This window comes from Perissodus microlepis, chromosome 23 (genome assembly GCF_051167445.1).
Source record: "Perissodus microlepis isolate ML-2025 ecotype Zambia chromosome 23, ASM5116744v1, whole genome shotgun sequence".
Taxonomy (NCBI): domain Eukaryota; kingdom Metazoa; phylum Chordata; class Actinopteri; order Cichliformes; family Cichlidae; genus Perissodus; species Perissodus microlepis.
In genome coordinates this window covers 33,507,464-33,524,290 of record NC_140482.1, presented here as the reverse complement: position 1 = coordinate 33,524,290, position 16,827 = coordinate 33,507,464, and the positions used below count along the sequence as shown (strand labels likewise).

Sequence of the window (16,827 nt, the reverse complement as noted above, 5' to 3'; positions counted from 1 at the left end):
GGTGGTAGCTGTGACGGAACAGCTAGTATTTTGGCACAGGGTGGGTGATGTGACCACTCCTTTTAATCTTTCCATTACAGTCATCAGCCTCGGGGTAGACAACTGAAACTCCAATTTCCCCATACTTTCCACTCGCTGAGTACATCAAACCTGTCAATAATTATGGAGCGCAGGCAACTGGGTGCTAAGAGCCCAAGGCTTGTGCAATACAGGGCAAAGAGCTTTAATATTACACTGTATACAAGTTTATTTGTTTTGCTCTTTTAAGTCAAGTATGTAAAATCCAGATTTTATACATGAACAATGAAAACATGTAATACAAGGCCATCAGCTAGAAAAGCAACATCTCTGGCACCATAATTCAGTATATATCGTGTCAGTTCAGTCTGAAAAATTAGTAGTAGTAGTATTAAATACTATTGATATTACTACAAAAAGGGGATTGTGTATTATTGGAAATATTCATATTAGACACACCATGTTTTCATTAGTTTTTTGTGTTTTTTAACAAAAAAGCAGAAGAAATTATATACAAGTCTTTATCTGCTCTTTTACAAACTCAAAGTTTCCCTGTGCTAATAATGTTGTAAAGATCTCAAAGAGAAGGGCAGGGCAGGCACTGTTATGAGACATTCATGCTGCTTTATCATGTAACCTCAGATCCCCACTGAGAAAGAGATTACGGTAATCTGTGTTCTTTCCAAAAATAAGGATGAAACAAGGTCACACCTGAAGACAAATGACCACATTTTATTAAATAAATGAAGAGTACTATCCGTGTGCGCCGTTGAGATATTATAATATCAACGAGCCTCCATCCAGTATTATTATGGGGTCTTTATCTTACAATATAAAACACTTTGAGGCGACTGCTGTTGTGATTTGGTGCTATAAATAAAATTGAATTGAATTAAAAGTATTGAAAACAATCTCGTATTCATACATTACAAATCTGCACAGGTTATTTTTTTTTCAGTATAAAATTAAAATTGTGTTTCAGATTTAGGATAAACCCTCTGTATCAAACAACTAAAACAGGAGAGAATAGCTATACAATACAACACCACACCATATAATACATAATAAAAATACAATGACTTATTGATAATTTGTTATTACTGATAAGTGACTGTGTACAGCAGCTTGTTGCATACCATACAAGCATGCATTCATGCAGACACATAATCATACTCTTAATCAATTAATTACATAATCATCATGCTTTTTTTTAAAGGCCGAATGACCACGATAATCAGTATAAAATGTTTCAGAAAATGCTATTGTATTAAAGCTAGTTTAAATCAAAGCAGAGGCATAACCTACTTGATAAGTTGAAGAAGGCTGTTCCAAAATTTAGTTTTGGTCACCTCTACATTTAAAATCAGAATGCACAACACTTAAAATACCCTGAGTGGAATTGGGTTTTAACAGTTTTAACAGTTCTTATGAAAGCAGGGGCCGGCCTTTCAGTATTTTGTATGATAGTAAAATTAAAAAATGAATTTCAGATTTCATTGGAGGCCAATGAAAGGAGGCAAGGAATGCACAAACACATTATTTTATAAATTTGTTTTATTGAGACCTTATTATACATTTACATACAAAACATACAGTCTACATATAGTTAAACCTTAGTGTCACAACAAGTGTTTGCTAAAAGAAAAAAAAAAGCAGCAAAGAAAAAGTTTTTTGTTTTTTTTTAAAGGGAAAAGGAATTTGGGTTCCTTAGTAAGGAAGGAGATATGAAAGGAAAGGCTTACGTGAGGTATAACATTTCTTATTGGCCCCTCTAAGAGAAACTATAAACTTTTCCAATTCAAGGAATGACATTAGATCTGTCGGTCAAGACTTTTCTGTTGGCGGCTTGGGTGACTTCCAGTGTGGGAGAATACATCTTTGGGCAATTAAAGAGACAAATGAGGCAATACTTTCTGTTTAGTTGACTCAGATAGATCACCCATCTACTCATAGCTATTAGCTGTAAGTATGTTGGGATACGATATCAGTCTCTAGGACTTGATTTTGAAAACATTTTTCTAAAATCCTGTTTAAACATGACATGAGACGGGCCTCACAAGTTTATTATTATTAGAGCAAGTTTATTATTTAAATATGATCTGAATATTTGAGATTTGTAAAAAAAAAAAAGTGGATTTTATAAATGCTATAAATGAAGAACAATGTTTGCAAAATGATCCCTGGAAGCAGGAGTTACCCTGGACTCACTCACTTAATCAACAGACTGCACTGCAGAAAGAGCAGCAACAACAACCTGCATGAATAAAATATACCAGCATGAATTTATGTTAATCAGATTTAAAAATCTAAATGGAATAATCTGCTGTGTTCACATAGCTGAGATGTAAAGATTTACATTTCCAAACAACATGCCACGTGCATCAGGAGAGCACAGACACGTCTCAGTAATCACAGGTTACCAAGTACCTGCTGGCAGCAGCTACAACTGAGCCACGCAGTGCTAACAATAGCAGGCACAGTTTATAGGAATAACAGGTGGAGTCAAGAGAAGATCAGACATTCTTAGTAGCCCCTATCCATCCATCCATCCATCCATCCATCTTCCATCCATCCATCTTCCCACAGCTACACACACACCACACATGTACCACACAAGGTTATTGTCTCACATCACATGTGGTGCCAGGCAAAATTGATTTTATGGCCTTCATTATGAATCGATTATGTTCAGGGCGGGCACACATTTTGTGCTATGCTCAACTTTAACAGATTGATCGATTTTTACATATCTTGCTCTTAATTCAATGAAACTGAAAAACAGAAATATTTGTATTTGAAAAACAAAAAGGATTAAATTCACTACAGAAAGAACCGGAGACAAGTGACAAATTAAAGGAAAAAGTTGAACTCTGGCTCTCCACAGTGAGGGGATTTGGGGCTTTGCTCTGATGACAGGGGGGATTTTGCTGGTATGGTTTGGAAATCAATGTAAAGTTGTTTTGATTGATCACTTTTATCCTGTGATAAAATATGCAATGGGAGTGGTCTCTCCCAGGATGACAGTGCTCCTATTCACACTGCATGGTTCAATGAGCACTCTCAGGTTAATAAAGGTGGTCTGGTTCTTCAAAGAATCTCACCAATAGAAGAAACTCTTTATTTTAATGATGTTTTTTTTTTCATATACTTCATGTGGTTCTATTATGGTTCTAGATTTTAATGTTGTTGTTTTTAAAGTTTGTTAATTAATTTAATATATGTTAAAATTTGAATTTAGGTTGAAGAGTGCGTCATGTGTTGAGTTTGTCTTCCCTCATAAACATACTGTTTACATAAGAATACTTACATTTAATATAACAATAAAACAATAGAATATAAACTAGTCAAACATGAAGCATGAAGTCATGACACCACATGAATCATTTTAATTTTATATATGAAACTGACCAAATTTCAACCACCTTGATCATCTATTGTAGATGTTCCAAGATGCTTAACTGTGTTTTGTTTTCTTTTAATTCGTCATCTGTGTGTAAGTCAGTTATGATATAATTTAAAGCCAGTCCTTGCATTGTCCAACTAATCAGGGAACAGTTTTTCTATGAATAGATGTTACAGTCAGACTCTTCTGACAGCTAGTAGAGTTGACTTTGAAAAATTGCCCACTGCTGGTGACTGTTTGAGGACGGATGGCCCTAGGCACAAATTGAGTAGCCAGGCAGCAGCACGTTCCAGACAGACCAGCACTCCAGCAGATGACGGCTTCTCTCTGTCTCGATCTCCCCTCTCACAGTCTGTTTTGAGCAGAGGCTTGGAAACACACACACACACACAGAGGTGCCTTGTTTCTCTCACGATCTCTCAGGTAGGTACAGGTCACGAAGGAGAAAGCAACTGAAAAAGCTCCCCACTAGTATTTAAAATCTATTTAAAAAAAAAAAATTGCAATCTGCAAACAGAATTGGGCAGAATGTGACTAATATTTTGGCCATTACTGAGCTTTCGCTTGTTAAGAGAGAATACCTTTTGACCTTTGAGACTTTGTAGTCATGTTCTCAGCCTTCACAGATGACGAGGAGCAGTTGGTTCATTAGTTCATAAACTATTTTCAGTTACAGTGAAATCAAATAAAAAGAAAAAGGGGGATCACTGCTGGAGGTTTTATCCCAGGAATGGTGCCTGTCTCGTGGGGAGGGCTGCTCCGTGAGGACGGGGGTGGCGCACACCAGTTTGACTCAATTCTACTTTCCAATTAATATTCACAGGTTTCATTTACAAACAATCATTTAGCATGCAATCCCAGTGAGGGGACACCTGTATGACCTGTATTTAATACCCGTAAGACATCGGTCTACATACTCACTTTAAATATATTGTCACGGCAAAACTGTCACAACACAGAATGGACCAAAAACACAGACCCAAGACAGTGGCACAGGTTAGTGTAACATGAGATTTATTTACAGTGATTGTGATATGGTGTAAACAGTCATATGTACAGGACGTGACACAATATGAGCTGAGAGCAGGTGAACTATAACAATGGCTGTGGGATAAACTCTGCCAGTGACTATATACAGGTGCAAGGGCAAAGCTAAGGTAAATCCTAATAACATGAACTGTGAGGCATTATAAAACTACAAAGCTATATACAAGGTCATACACACATAGTCATAGAAACACTAACTGTGGGAGGCATACGCTGATTAAAGCTATGAAAGTTACGTGAACAGGAGTGAAAGCTAGATACGGGAGACCCAGGGATGATAGTGGCACGTGAGTGAACTGTAGATTGGAGGCACTGCAACACAGGAAGAGGTGAGTCACAGTGGACCCAACGGAACGGAAAGAAACTGATTCAGTGTGGATATTGCGTGGGGGGCATTTTGACTCTCCCCTCCAATTATGCTCTCACCAGAAGATCTCCAAGGCTGGGATTTTTTCTGAGAGCCCTAATAACTCTCTCCTGGTGAGGCACGCTCCAGTTAGTTTGCCGCAAACTGTTTCACCACTATATGGAAGCATTGTCAAAGCACTGTCAAATTTGAATTGGAGCATCACTGGGCTGCAATTCACATTGTAGAGGGATACAAAAACAAACAAACACAGACACACACAAACACAGAAACAGACAATTAATAAAAAATTATATATAAAAAATGCAAAAAGTGAAAAAAAATTGATTATGTCTTTCTTCCAATGCATTATGGGTCCTCAAAATGGAACCCTTTTTTTTCACTCCCAACTCAGCTTCTGTACCTCCTACATCCAGCAGGTGCTATATTGCCCTAAAGGTCTCCTCCAGCTCTATCCTATGGTACACATACCTCAATTTCCTACCTTGCAACCATGATTCAACCAGCCACTCCCTCACAGGCCTTTAAATACCACAGTGGGCACCTAAGGGGCTCAAAAATCGAACTTTCTCCGATTGCCACCAAACTTGGCAGGCACGAGCCTACTGCTACCAACACCACTCACACAAAATTTCCCCACTGTGCTTATGCTTCTCCAGTTATTGATGATTGTCACATGACGATTGTGGTTATCGCCAACCCCTTGGTATTTGGACACATGGCTTAGAAGCTTTCAAAATCTTTTTTGATAAATTGAACAATCACCACCCCTTTAATGAAGTTACAGTTTCAACGAAATAAATTCCAAGTTAACTTTTTAGACACAATAGTTTTCTTTAGAAACAATAATAATCAAAGCAAACAACTATGTCCCAAGGGTTGTTTCAAGGAGACAGATAGACGCATACTGTTATATAAAAAAAGTTTTCATCCTAGACATGTTTTCAGGAGTATTATTAAATCTCAGTTGATTAGATTCCATCGTATCTGTACCTTTAAGATGCATGTGGAAGAAGCTACTTCAGCGTTGTTTAAGGCTTTAAGACCAAGAGGTTACTCAGTCCGCTTTTAAGGGCAGATTTAAAGTGAAGTGAAAGCACTCTTTGATAGGATCAGCCAACAATTAGGAGGAATAATCAGAGTGAATTGATTCAGTTTGTAATCACCTTTTCAAGACACATCGGAGTCTTGAATCAATCTCTTAATACCTCTTTTTTGATGGCCCAACAAGCCCTTCCTCCTTTACAGCAATTTAAAAGTTACAGCTTATAGAAGAAATAAAAATCTAAAGGATATTTTGGTGCACAACAAATTGAATCCTATAAAGAATTTAGATGACAGATTTAAACAAGTACGATATATAGAAAATATTAGTAAGAGAGGGCTTTCTATTCAAAAATGTTTTTTGAAAATCTGTTTCTATTGAGTGTATTTTTTTTATGAAATCAATTTCTCATTTATTAATGGATTAATAATTCACTTTGAAAAATTGATTTAAAGTTTTTTATTTTTAAACTATTAAACCAATTACTTTAGTTTTGTTTGAATAAATAAAATCATTTTGAAAAATGAATTCACAAATGGATGATTTATTATACAATTCATAATTTAAGCACAGAATTCTTTATTTCAATGCGTGTGGCCTTGTGGTCCTCTATAACTGGCTCCCAGTAAAACTTTTAAAACTTTCACACAGGATGCGTAAATTCCGTACATTAAAAATATTTTCGGACTCACCTATTCTTACACAGTGGATGCGTAATTCCACAGGACAAATTTGTGGCATTTATTTTTTCAAGATAGATTTTTCTGATGTTTTGGATCCAAATAAACAGATTTGTCCAACCAGACCACTGCATTTGTCATCGTTCAGTCACGCCATTGTACTGAATATGCAACGACACAGGAATGGTAAAATAAACTCTACACTTTGTGTCCATCGATAAAGAAAAAGTTTGACAGTTTAAAGAAATTCAGACAAAGGGGAGACAAACATTCAGACACAGGTTAAGTTTTCACAATAACAGATTTATTGCTGAATAAATGTCACAATGAAGCTGCAATACAAAAATAAAACAAATGAAAATCGACTTCACATCAGTTACCTGTTCATCAGGTCCATTCCTCTAGCTCACCTGTACAACATGAAACTAATTGTCTAACACTGACCTGATCACCTGACATGATAACGTCAGGTTACCTGTCCAAACTTTTAATCCTTTAATCAGTTGTCAGTGGTTACCATGACATCATTTACATAAACTGTACATAAAACCAATTGAACGTTTTACTCAAATCAGAAAAGAGCAGATTTAGTTTCCGTAACCTTTGACCCCAAATGTTTTAAAGTAAACCTGCAGAAATCGATACAACTCCAGTTATGTTCATAACAATGCTGACAGTCAGCTGTCAGTCATAATGCAAATTTCAGTCCTTTATTGTGGATGAATGCCCACACAGTCAGAAAAATTACTTACTGACATAAAGAAACAGGGCATGCTGGGAAAAACTGACAAAACAGACAAAAAACAAAAACAAAAACACCTGTTATTAGTTTTAGCCTCGCCCCCTCCTCTATTTGTGCCCCTTGCTGGTCTTGAAGGAGACCTGCAGGACTTTGTCCCCCAGGCGGTACCCGTTCAGGCTGTGGATCGCCATGGCAGCTTCCTCGTAGTTTGCCATTGTAACAAAGCCAAAGCCTTTGCACTTATTGGTGTTAAAATCTCGGATCACTTTCACATTCAAGACTGCGCCGAACGGGCCAAACATCTGCCACAGCATGGCCTCGTCAGCTTCCTGGCCCAGGTTGTAGATGAAGATGCACCAACCAGAGGATGAGCTCCCCGAGGCCCCACCCCCTCCGCTCATGTGGTCGGTGCTCATTGGAGAAAACCTGGACACACGAAGTATTAGACAGCTGCAGATTAACTGATTCTCATCGAACAGTAACAAACATCTAAGTCACTTAGCTGCTGGATCTCGGGACAAGGTAGGTTAGAGTACTCAGACTACAGTAATCAGGTTATTCTGAGCAGGTCAGCATACCGGAACCTTTGTGCCTGGTGATGGACGGGCCCCCCAAAGCGTCGTGATTGGCCGTGGTACATCTGTGACATCATCTGGGAGTTCCTGGCCTGGTTGGGATTGGCAGCAAACTTGACCGTGATTGGCTCAGCGCTGCCGGGAGGCGTGTGTCCGTTCAGGTGTTTGACAGCGTCATCGGCCTCGGCCCTCTTATCAAAGCGGATGAAGGCCACGCCACGTGACAGACCTAAACAGCCAACCAGAACAGAATTTTTTCAGTTCCAAACATCACAAGCCATCACATGACCCTGAGCTTACTGAGCGCGTGCGTTACCTGAAGCCTGGTCCACTAACACTCTAGAATTGATGATGCGACCGTAGTGCGAGAACATGTCCTCCACGTCCTGCTGACTGAGAGTCCGTGGCAAACCACTGATATACAGGTTCGCATCTTTGATGGCGTCCGAACTCGGCCGTGCAAATGAAACCTGCGGGGGAAGTGACGGGAAGTAAGTCAGCTGATCATCTTTACAAAATAATTGTCATAGAAAACAAACGGTGATGAAAATAAAAAATACAGTTACATTGAGTTCAAATAAAATCCAGATTTAAATTTTTAAATATTCAATAAAAATAAATAAAAAATCCACAATTTTTCCAAACAACAAAACAAAACACAAAATAAAAGCATCCAAACAGGCTCTGATCACCAAAATAAAAGCATTAATATCATTAATGTCTGAAAGTAAAAGGTGCAGTACGTTGTCTCACTGAATTGAAGAAATTCACAGATTCAGTGTTGACACGTGTCGGTGCGAAAACAATAAAAACAAAACAGCAGAGTTTGAAAATACCTTCATCCATCAGACAGGTGAGAGTGCCCTCTACTGTCCGGGGAACATAACACATCAGTTGAGACAGGAAAAACAAAGAGCACCTGTGGCACGTTACCTTGATAGTTTTAGACTGTAGCCTCAGGCCATTGAGGGTACTGATAGCCCTCTCTGCATCACTAGGGTTAACAAAGTTAACAAAGCCGTAACCTAAACTGTGGCCTAGAGAAACACAAAGGAAAACAACAAAATAAAAAACAAAAGCGTCTGTTACAGCTGCTACACAGTCCGAGAGAAACAAACAGAGTTCACACTAAGTACAGAGATCCATACAGTCAATTGGAAAACATCAGTTTTCTGAACAAACCGGGAAAACCTGCCGCCACCCACCACGCCGCCTGACCGCCGCACACCTGCCACGTTTTAGCTCTCAAAACAGTTAGGTGACACTGCAAGGTACATTGGCCATTTAAAAAAAATAAAAAATAAAAAAATAAACTTCGGAAAAAAACTCACTACAAACAAAGAGGTTAAAGGTCATCTCTCCTGTTACACTTCAACACAAATTAGTTCTCACAGAAAATAAAGTGATGAAAATAAAAACTGCACTTACATCGAGTTGAAATAAAATCCAGATTAAATGTTTAAATATTCAATATAAATATTAATTTATTTTTTATCTGAAAAGGTAAGATCTCACCTGATTTGACCAGTTCAGGTAAGATCTGTCCATGGAAGTAAATAATTTATCGTCGTCAGTGAATGAGGTTAAAGATGACTCACTGGTGATATATTACTTTGGCATGACGGTGGTTAGCCACATGATGATGATCAAACCGTCAGCACATGGTTGTATTGAACGCACGACGACCTGACGATTACACGCTGGCAGGATGTAATCCTGCATCACCCCACACGACTGTTGAAAACGACTGTTTTCTCGACTTGTTCAGAACAAAAAAAATCTTCAAATATTTTTAAAGTTTTACAAACAGCCTGAAAAAAAAATCAAACAGGTGAAAATATTTTTAAAACAAACAAACAAAATAAAACCCCACAAAAAATAAAAAACAAAACACCTTTATCAGAGGCTGGACGAAAAAAATTCAACCAAAACTTTCATTCTTTGCTCAGGCACTGACATGCTCGCCGTTTACTCGCCAATCAAAGTTATTCTGTTTCTGCTGTAGGGCAGAAGACCTGAAAACCTGCAACCAAGCCACGTGTCATCTGAAGACATTCATCACCAGACGGCCGTCGCCTCAAAATGTAATTACAAAGTTTCAAATTCTTATAAAATAAAAAACAAGAAGTTCAGTTAGTGTCAACATATTCTTACCACACCTTTTTTCTAAATCATTCTTTAATTTGTTTTGAATCATTCAGTAAATAACTTTTTATTTACTTTGTTCGCCCAGCCCTGATGCAACCAATCAGCATTAAGTACCTGTTAGACACTTTGATGTCATTAAACCTGGTGTGAAAAAAAATGAAGATTACAACAACAAAAATATCCAAATTGTTTTATGACAAAAAAAAAGAGAGAAAAATCACAAAATTCACCTAAAAAAAAGAAGAACAAAAAAAACAGAGTTAAAATCCCCCAAAACAAACAAAATCAGCTGATCGTCTTGAAACCCCCCAAAAAACAACAGTGAACAGGAAATACTGCAAACAGTACTATAACGACTATGTACTGATACTACAACTACTGCAAAATACAGCTGTGACCTACTGCGCAGCATAAGGAGTACAAAGTACAATGAAGCATGAACAAGTACACGTGTTAATGCTGAAATACATTTACTTCAAGTACTGAAATAAAACATATTCACAGTAAAACTTATAATGCTTCAAAAGTAATCTGGTATTTGTCTTTAGTAAAATTATCATCATTAGTAGTGAGCAAAGTAATACCACAGTACTACTGTGTGTAACAGTACCCCAGTAATACCATAGTACTACCTGAATAATACTGCAGTACGATTGGGGAGCTCAGCACCTGCTGCAGTCCAGGTACTCAGAAGTACTACAGTGATTCTACTGTAGTACTGCAGTAGTGGTACTAACAGTGATACTGCAGCAGCACTTCAGTAGTACTGTATTAGTGGTACTTCAGCACTACATTAGCAGTACTTTCATCGTTACCTGCCACTTTGTCGCGGATGAGCTTGGCAGACTCGACCTCGCCGACGCTGCTGAAGAGGCTGCGTAGCTCGTCCTGGCTCATGCTCTGCGGCAGGTAGTTCACAATCAGGTTCGTGCGTGCATCTTCGTCCTCCATCATCTGCTCGCCGTACCCGTTATCGTACAGCTCCTGAGGTCATTACATCATCACCATCATCACTTTCACTAAAGTCAAAAAGATGCCAGAATAAAGGAAGTGAACAGATTCAGCCAATCAAAGCGTAGCACTCACATTTCCAGCAGCTCCTTTAGCGGCGAGCGAAGCGTCTCTGACATCACCCTGAGAGTTCTGAACCTCACACACCTGAAACACACACACCACACACACCTGTCGTAAACATGCACTAATCCCCAGGCCCTGATTCAGGAAGTGGGTTCAGCTAAAACTCTGAGTTTGTTAACCCTGAGATAAGATAGACTTGGGTTTCTGCCACCATGGTAAAGAATTTTGGAAACTAAACTTTGGGTAACCTCTGACAGGTGTTCCCTCTGACTCCTCCCCTCCTCCTGGACCTGAATCAGCTGAGTGACCCTTGCTTTCATAAAGTCACAGCTATTAAGTCAGTCCAACCAACCACTCATCAATATATCAGCAGAGACAGCTATTCCATCAATGACAGATTACAACTTAGAATCAAATCTCTAGTGACAGTATGAGTGTAATACGATTACAGTTATTGTAGAATCACCGTTTACATGACATCAATCAGCGATCAATCGTCAGGCTCAATGATGGATTTTAGTGACGATAAGGCTGAAATGACTTTCAGATCCAAACTGAACTAAATGTGTTTAAAGTGACATTTTATAAGCAGACAGTCTGACTGTAATCTGATTACATTTCATGCTGACATAGGTTCACAGATTCAGATTCTGTCATTTGGGATGGGTGACACTCATCTACTAATTGGAAGGTTAGTGGTTCTGCTGCAGTTTGCAGGCCAAAGTGTCCTTGAGCAAGACACCGAAGCCTGAGCTGCTCTATGATGCGTTTATCGGCGCGTGAAGGCGAAACAGAAAGGAGTCAGGTATAGTAAAAAGTGTTCGTATGAATGTTCAAAGTCTGAAAATCACCTGAAAAGGTCTCAGCGACTTGACCCAGAACCAGATCACCCAAAGGAATCATAGGCTCCAGTTTTCAGATAAGCTCTGAATTCTCTTTGCGATTACATTTGTAGTACAAAGCCAGATTGCCGACTTAGCAAGCTTAAGCTCAGAGTTCTGTGCCACAAAGGTGGCATTCTTTGTACCTGTGAGATCACCGTGGTAATGCGTGCCGATCACATGGTCAGGAGCAGGTTTAAATCTGATGGAACTGCCTTGTTTTCACCGATTCTGTCATTTACGGTCTGAGTCAGTGAGACTGAGATCCTCTGCTCATCGTTTTATTTGTAAAACCTGTTCAATGGCCTCTGGGTGACATCATGGCCGAAACCCAGGTGTGAAGTCACATGATGCATATGTTCAGCTGCTGATGTAGAAAATGCAGAAACAGTTTGATGTTTGGTCCTCGTGCTATCATTTTGTTAAGCTGGTTAACTGAAAGAAAGCTTGAATTTGTTGAACCTGCTTCACAGCACAGCCTCTGAACAGGTTAAAAACACTTGATCACTACTGATCCACTCACCTTCAGGTACCTGATGTGTCCTCGTCTTTGCGCCATGGAAATGATTCAGGAAGTTAACTGCGTCTGGGAAAAATAGCAAAAGCAGCTGATTATTGATCATTGCTTATCATTTGCAAGCTACTCGATCAATAAACTGAAGGTGATCAGAATTCAATCCGTTTCAATCAGGAAACCCAAACCAGTAACTCTCTGATGATGGGTCACCAGTTTAGCTCAGTGGGTGAGCAGGCAACCATATGCCACATAGCCAGAAAGCAGTGGCCCGAGTTTGAGTCCGATTTGCGGCCCTTTGGTGCGTGCCAATTTTCCGTCTGTGATCTGAGTCACAATGTTCACAGGTCATTTCACTCCGTATTATCTTATGTTCCTGTTGCTACAGTAGCATTATTGATTGAGAAGCACCTGTGAAGTCCGGGTGTTCTCTGTGGATCAATGTGCAAATGTTGATTCCAGATCCCAAAACGTTGATTATGTTCATCTGGACGTTTTCAGTGGGAGAAACGTTTCATCACCATCCAGGTGACTTCTTCAGTCTCAGCTGACTGCAGGTTTCCAACCTTATAAACAGTACATTTGCACAACAACGGAAGCTAGCCTACTGAATAAACAATGGAGTCATGCAGTCAGCTGAGACTGAAGAAGTCACCTACATGAGGATGAAATGTTTCTCCCATTGGAAAAGCCACATCAAGATTAACAGAATCAAACTTTTGGGAATTACTTACCTGGATGATTGAGCATGCATCAAGACATTGACTCCAGATGTTTCTCGGCCTTTAAGACATCCTGTTTGACTCACCTGCAGCTTTCTATAAGATGACATCTGACCCCAAACACTGCCAATCAGAATGACGTCTGAGAATGTCATCAACATTTCTAACCAACCAAAGAGCTCTAGAACTACATTTACCTGCCTGACACCCCGAGAACCGTCTAACCGCTGAAGCACCGCCCACAGGTCCAGGTGAACACATTAACTTAATGGATTAACACATATTTACTTAATCACTAACTTAATTACAGAGATCGCTGGCGTTTCTCAGAAAAACCCGTAGGTTTCCAGTTCCGGTCCAGTTCGCGTTACAGTCGGGTCTCACATGTGGATAGGTAAGCAGGTAAAGTGGGTAAAATAAAAGCGCGCACATTGAGGCCGCGGAGCTGCTAGCATTAGCCGCTGTTAGCACCGCGGACACACCACGAGGCTACTCGGCCACTCGCACCTTGGCACTCAAAGACGTCACCGTTCTTACCTGTGGGAGTGCGGACAGGTGATCCGGTGTGATTGGGTCAGATTTCGATCCGCAGTTGGAAGATGAGATGATCTGTCGATCCTAACACGCACGTTCCCTGCTGCACACAAAGAACCAACTGCCGCCCAGTGAAGTATCGCGAGATCTCCCCTGTCCTCCTTCTTCTTCTTCTTCTTCTTCTTCTTCTGTAAAATAGGACTGTGCTCCTTATTTGCCCCCTGCTGGAGTCATTGGGAAAACACGAAAATCAAATCAGAAGTTTTGTTTTGATTTTACTGAAAAACTTTATTTATAAAATAGAACCAACAACACGTGTACCAGAAAACTAAACATGACATCACCCAAACATTAACATCCAGCTGTAAAACATCTGTCTGCTCAGAATGAGATGGTCAACTCCCGCAAATGTTGTACCTTTTATATTGTAAGGAAAAGACCCTACAATAATAAAAAGAAAACAGCAAAAACCCCAACAATCATATGACCCCCTTATGAGCAAGAACTCTGTTGACAGTGGGAGGGGGAAAAAAACCCTTTTACAGTTTTTCACAGTTATTTACACACAATTACTTGTACTTCAGACACAATGACTACAACATGTATCTGATGCACCAACCCCCTGAACCAATCCTGCTAAACTACAAACACAATTTCTGCTTTACACTCAAATTGCAGTTTTAAAACACACTTTTTTTTTAACACACTACACACAATTCTCTGCATTTGGCACAATTTTCATGAAGAAAATCTTTGTTTTCACAAGAAACACACTTTCATTCAAAATGGTAAGCTCAGTTGCCCTACTTTTCCTACTAACTCATCACATGAAGGGCTCTAGACTGCGACCAATTTGGTCGCAAAATTTTTCGACTTAAAAAATCCTAGGTCGCACCGGTGCAACCAACTGTTTGAGTGAAAAAAAAGAAAAAGAAAAAGAAAAGCCCCCGCAACTCTGACAGTCTCCGTGTGGTCAAAACAGACACACATTATGCCCCTATTGTGGTCTAAACCAGTTGAAAGTGAAGGTGGATAGAGAGAGGTGAGTAGCTTGAATAAAACGATAAAGCTCACAAAACTATTTCAACAACCACCAAACAGGAAATAAAACCTCAGTTACTTTTGACACAAAGGCATCTGCTGTGATGCTCACACCTCTGATGAAGTCTCACATGTATCAGTACTGATAAGTGATCAGAATTATAATATTTCTGACTGTCGAAATTGAATCGAATCAGGACCTCGTGAATCGGAATCAAATGGATTATAGAAATCAGTGACGATACCCAGCCCTAGTGAGCAGTCTAGGCCTGACAGAAGTGGATATAGCTGTGGGTAATAAGAAAAGATGAAAAGAACTATTGATAACTTTTTTGTTAAGTTAAGGCCTGATCCATCTGAAATTCATAGCCAGTCCTCTGACACGGAGCCATCAATCTCTGAACCCTGAAAAAGCACAGTGTACCCAGAAAACACATTATATAATGCAAATGCACTGCCCAAATGGGTAAACACCTTTCACACATAATTGCAATTAAGAAATCAGAGCTATATAAAAGGGCAACAGGTGAACTCTTCTGTTTTGGAGGAATGGATGCTAACCAGAGGAGTGAGACTAAGAGGACGAGGACGATGAAGGCCAAGGAACGTAATCTCAGATGAGCTCAAAGCCACTTTGGTTGGCCATGTGGTCAACCATGGTCTAACAATAAGGGAGGCTGGGCAAAGTGTACAGCCAAATTTGATCAGGTGCACTGTAGCATCCATCATCCAGACTTTCTGAAATGAGAATAGGTAAGAAATCTTACAGTACTCAATGAGTACTTTACTGTAGCACAGTATTGCCTGTGGACTGTTCTGTAGAATGTGAAAGTAAAGTATGTGTCACGTATTTGGGAAATGTATTCCTATATTGTATTCCTACATAGTAGGCCTATTCATAGTATTTTACAGTATACTATTTGTATTGCAGAGCTGAAAGCTTACCAACACGAGGTGGTCGGGAACGTCTTCTGTCTCCTGAACAGGAGAATGAAATCATTAACATGCTTCTAGAAAATAATGCCATAACAGCACAGCAAATACAAAGAAAAATAATAAAAGACAACAACATATTTCAAAATACTGATAAGGTCAGCTTATCAACACTGGAACGTGTCCTCAGAAATAATCTGAGGATGAACCAGCTCTACAGGGTGCCATCTGAACGCAATTCAGAAAGAGTCAATGAATTGCAATACATGTGGAAGTAAGTCCCATACAATCCCACAATTAATGCATACTCTCAACACTATATAAATTACAGTACTGTACATACTCATACTCTGATTATGCTTCACAATAGTGACCACTCCAAGTCTGTATTACGTATCATGTTTGTTTCAGAGTCAGTAACTGGTTCACTGTCCACCCACACTTTTTAGTTGTTTATCTCCCTCCATATTCTCCATTCCTCAAGCCCATTATAAGGAATCTTTTTCTGCCTGGAGATGGAAAGTGTATGACCGAAATCCACACACACATATACCCCTTCCCAAGCTATGGAAGATGCATGTGAAGATATAGCAGTTGATGCTATTCATGGCTGGATTCGCCATGCTTGGCGATATTTGCCCTGCCGATCAACCAGGGCAAACATTGCTTGTGATATGGATGAGGTGCTGTGGCGAGAATGAAACAGAAGAGTAGATGCAACACAGTTGGGTTTTTTTTTTAATGAAAGAAGTTGGGGGGGTTATGAAAGAAAACAACAGAATTTGAATGAAAACAACAGAATTTCTGTTGTTTTCTTTCAAATTCCGTTATTTTTATTCAAATTCCGTTGTTTGTTTTCAAATTCCTTTGTTTTCATTCTAATTCCGTGGTTTTCATCCAAATTCTGTTCCTTTCATTCAAATTCTGTTAATTTCATTCAAATTCTGTGGTCTTCATTCTAATTCTGTTGTTTTTGTTCTAATTCTGTTATTTTCATTGTAATTCTGTTCTTTTCATTCTGCTTCTGTTCTTTCCTTTAAAATTCCGTTGTCTTCATCTAAATTCTGTTCCTTTCATTCTAATTGTGTTGTTTTTATTCT

At 39.2% G+C, this 16,827-nt stretch overlaps 1 protein-coding gene across 2 annotated transcripts; it reads right to left on the bottom strand.

Annotated features, from left to right (window-relative positions):
* Positions 1 to 6,842: 6,842 nt before the first annotated feature.
* Positions 6,843 to 13,934, bottom strand: LOC146361874 (ELAV-like protein 1). 2 transcript variants are annotated; one of them, XM_084921921.1, is made up of 8 exons: positions 13,757 to 13,933; positions 12,507 to 12,569; positions 11,112 to 11,183; positions 10,841 to 11,009; positions 8,811 to 8,914; positions 8,194 to 8,347; positions 7,881 to 8,106; positions 6,843 to 7,728 (listed from the first exon to the last, which is right to left on the bottom strand). In XM_084921921.1, the coding sequence occupies exons 2-8, from the start codon at positions 12,540 to 12,542 to the stop codon at positions 7,410 to 7,412; spliced, it is 1,080 nt and encodes a 359-aa protein (XP_084778047.1). In that variant the 5' UTR covers positions 12,543 to 12,569; positions 13,757 to 13,933; the 3' UTR covers positions 6,843 to 7,409. The 2 variants fall into 2 exon arrangements, with proteins under 2 accessions (XP_084778047.1, XP_084778048.1); XM_084921922.1 differs by lacking the exon at positions 11,112 to 11,183 and having other exon boundaries at positions 10,841 to 11,044; positions 13,757 to 13,934.
* Positions 13,935 to 16,827: the final 2,893 nt, after the last annotated feature.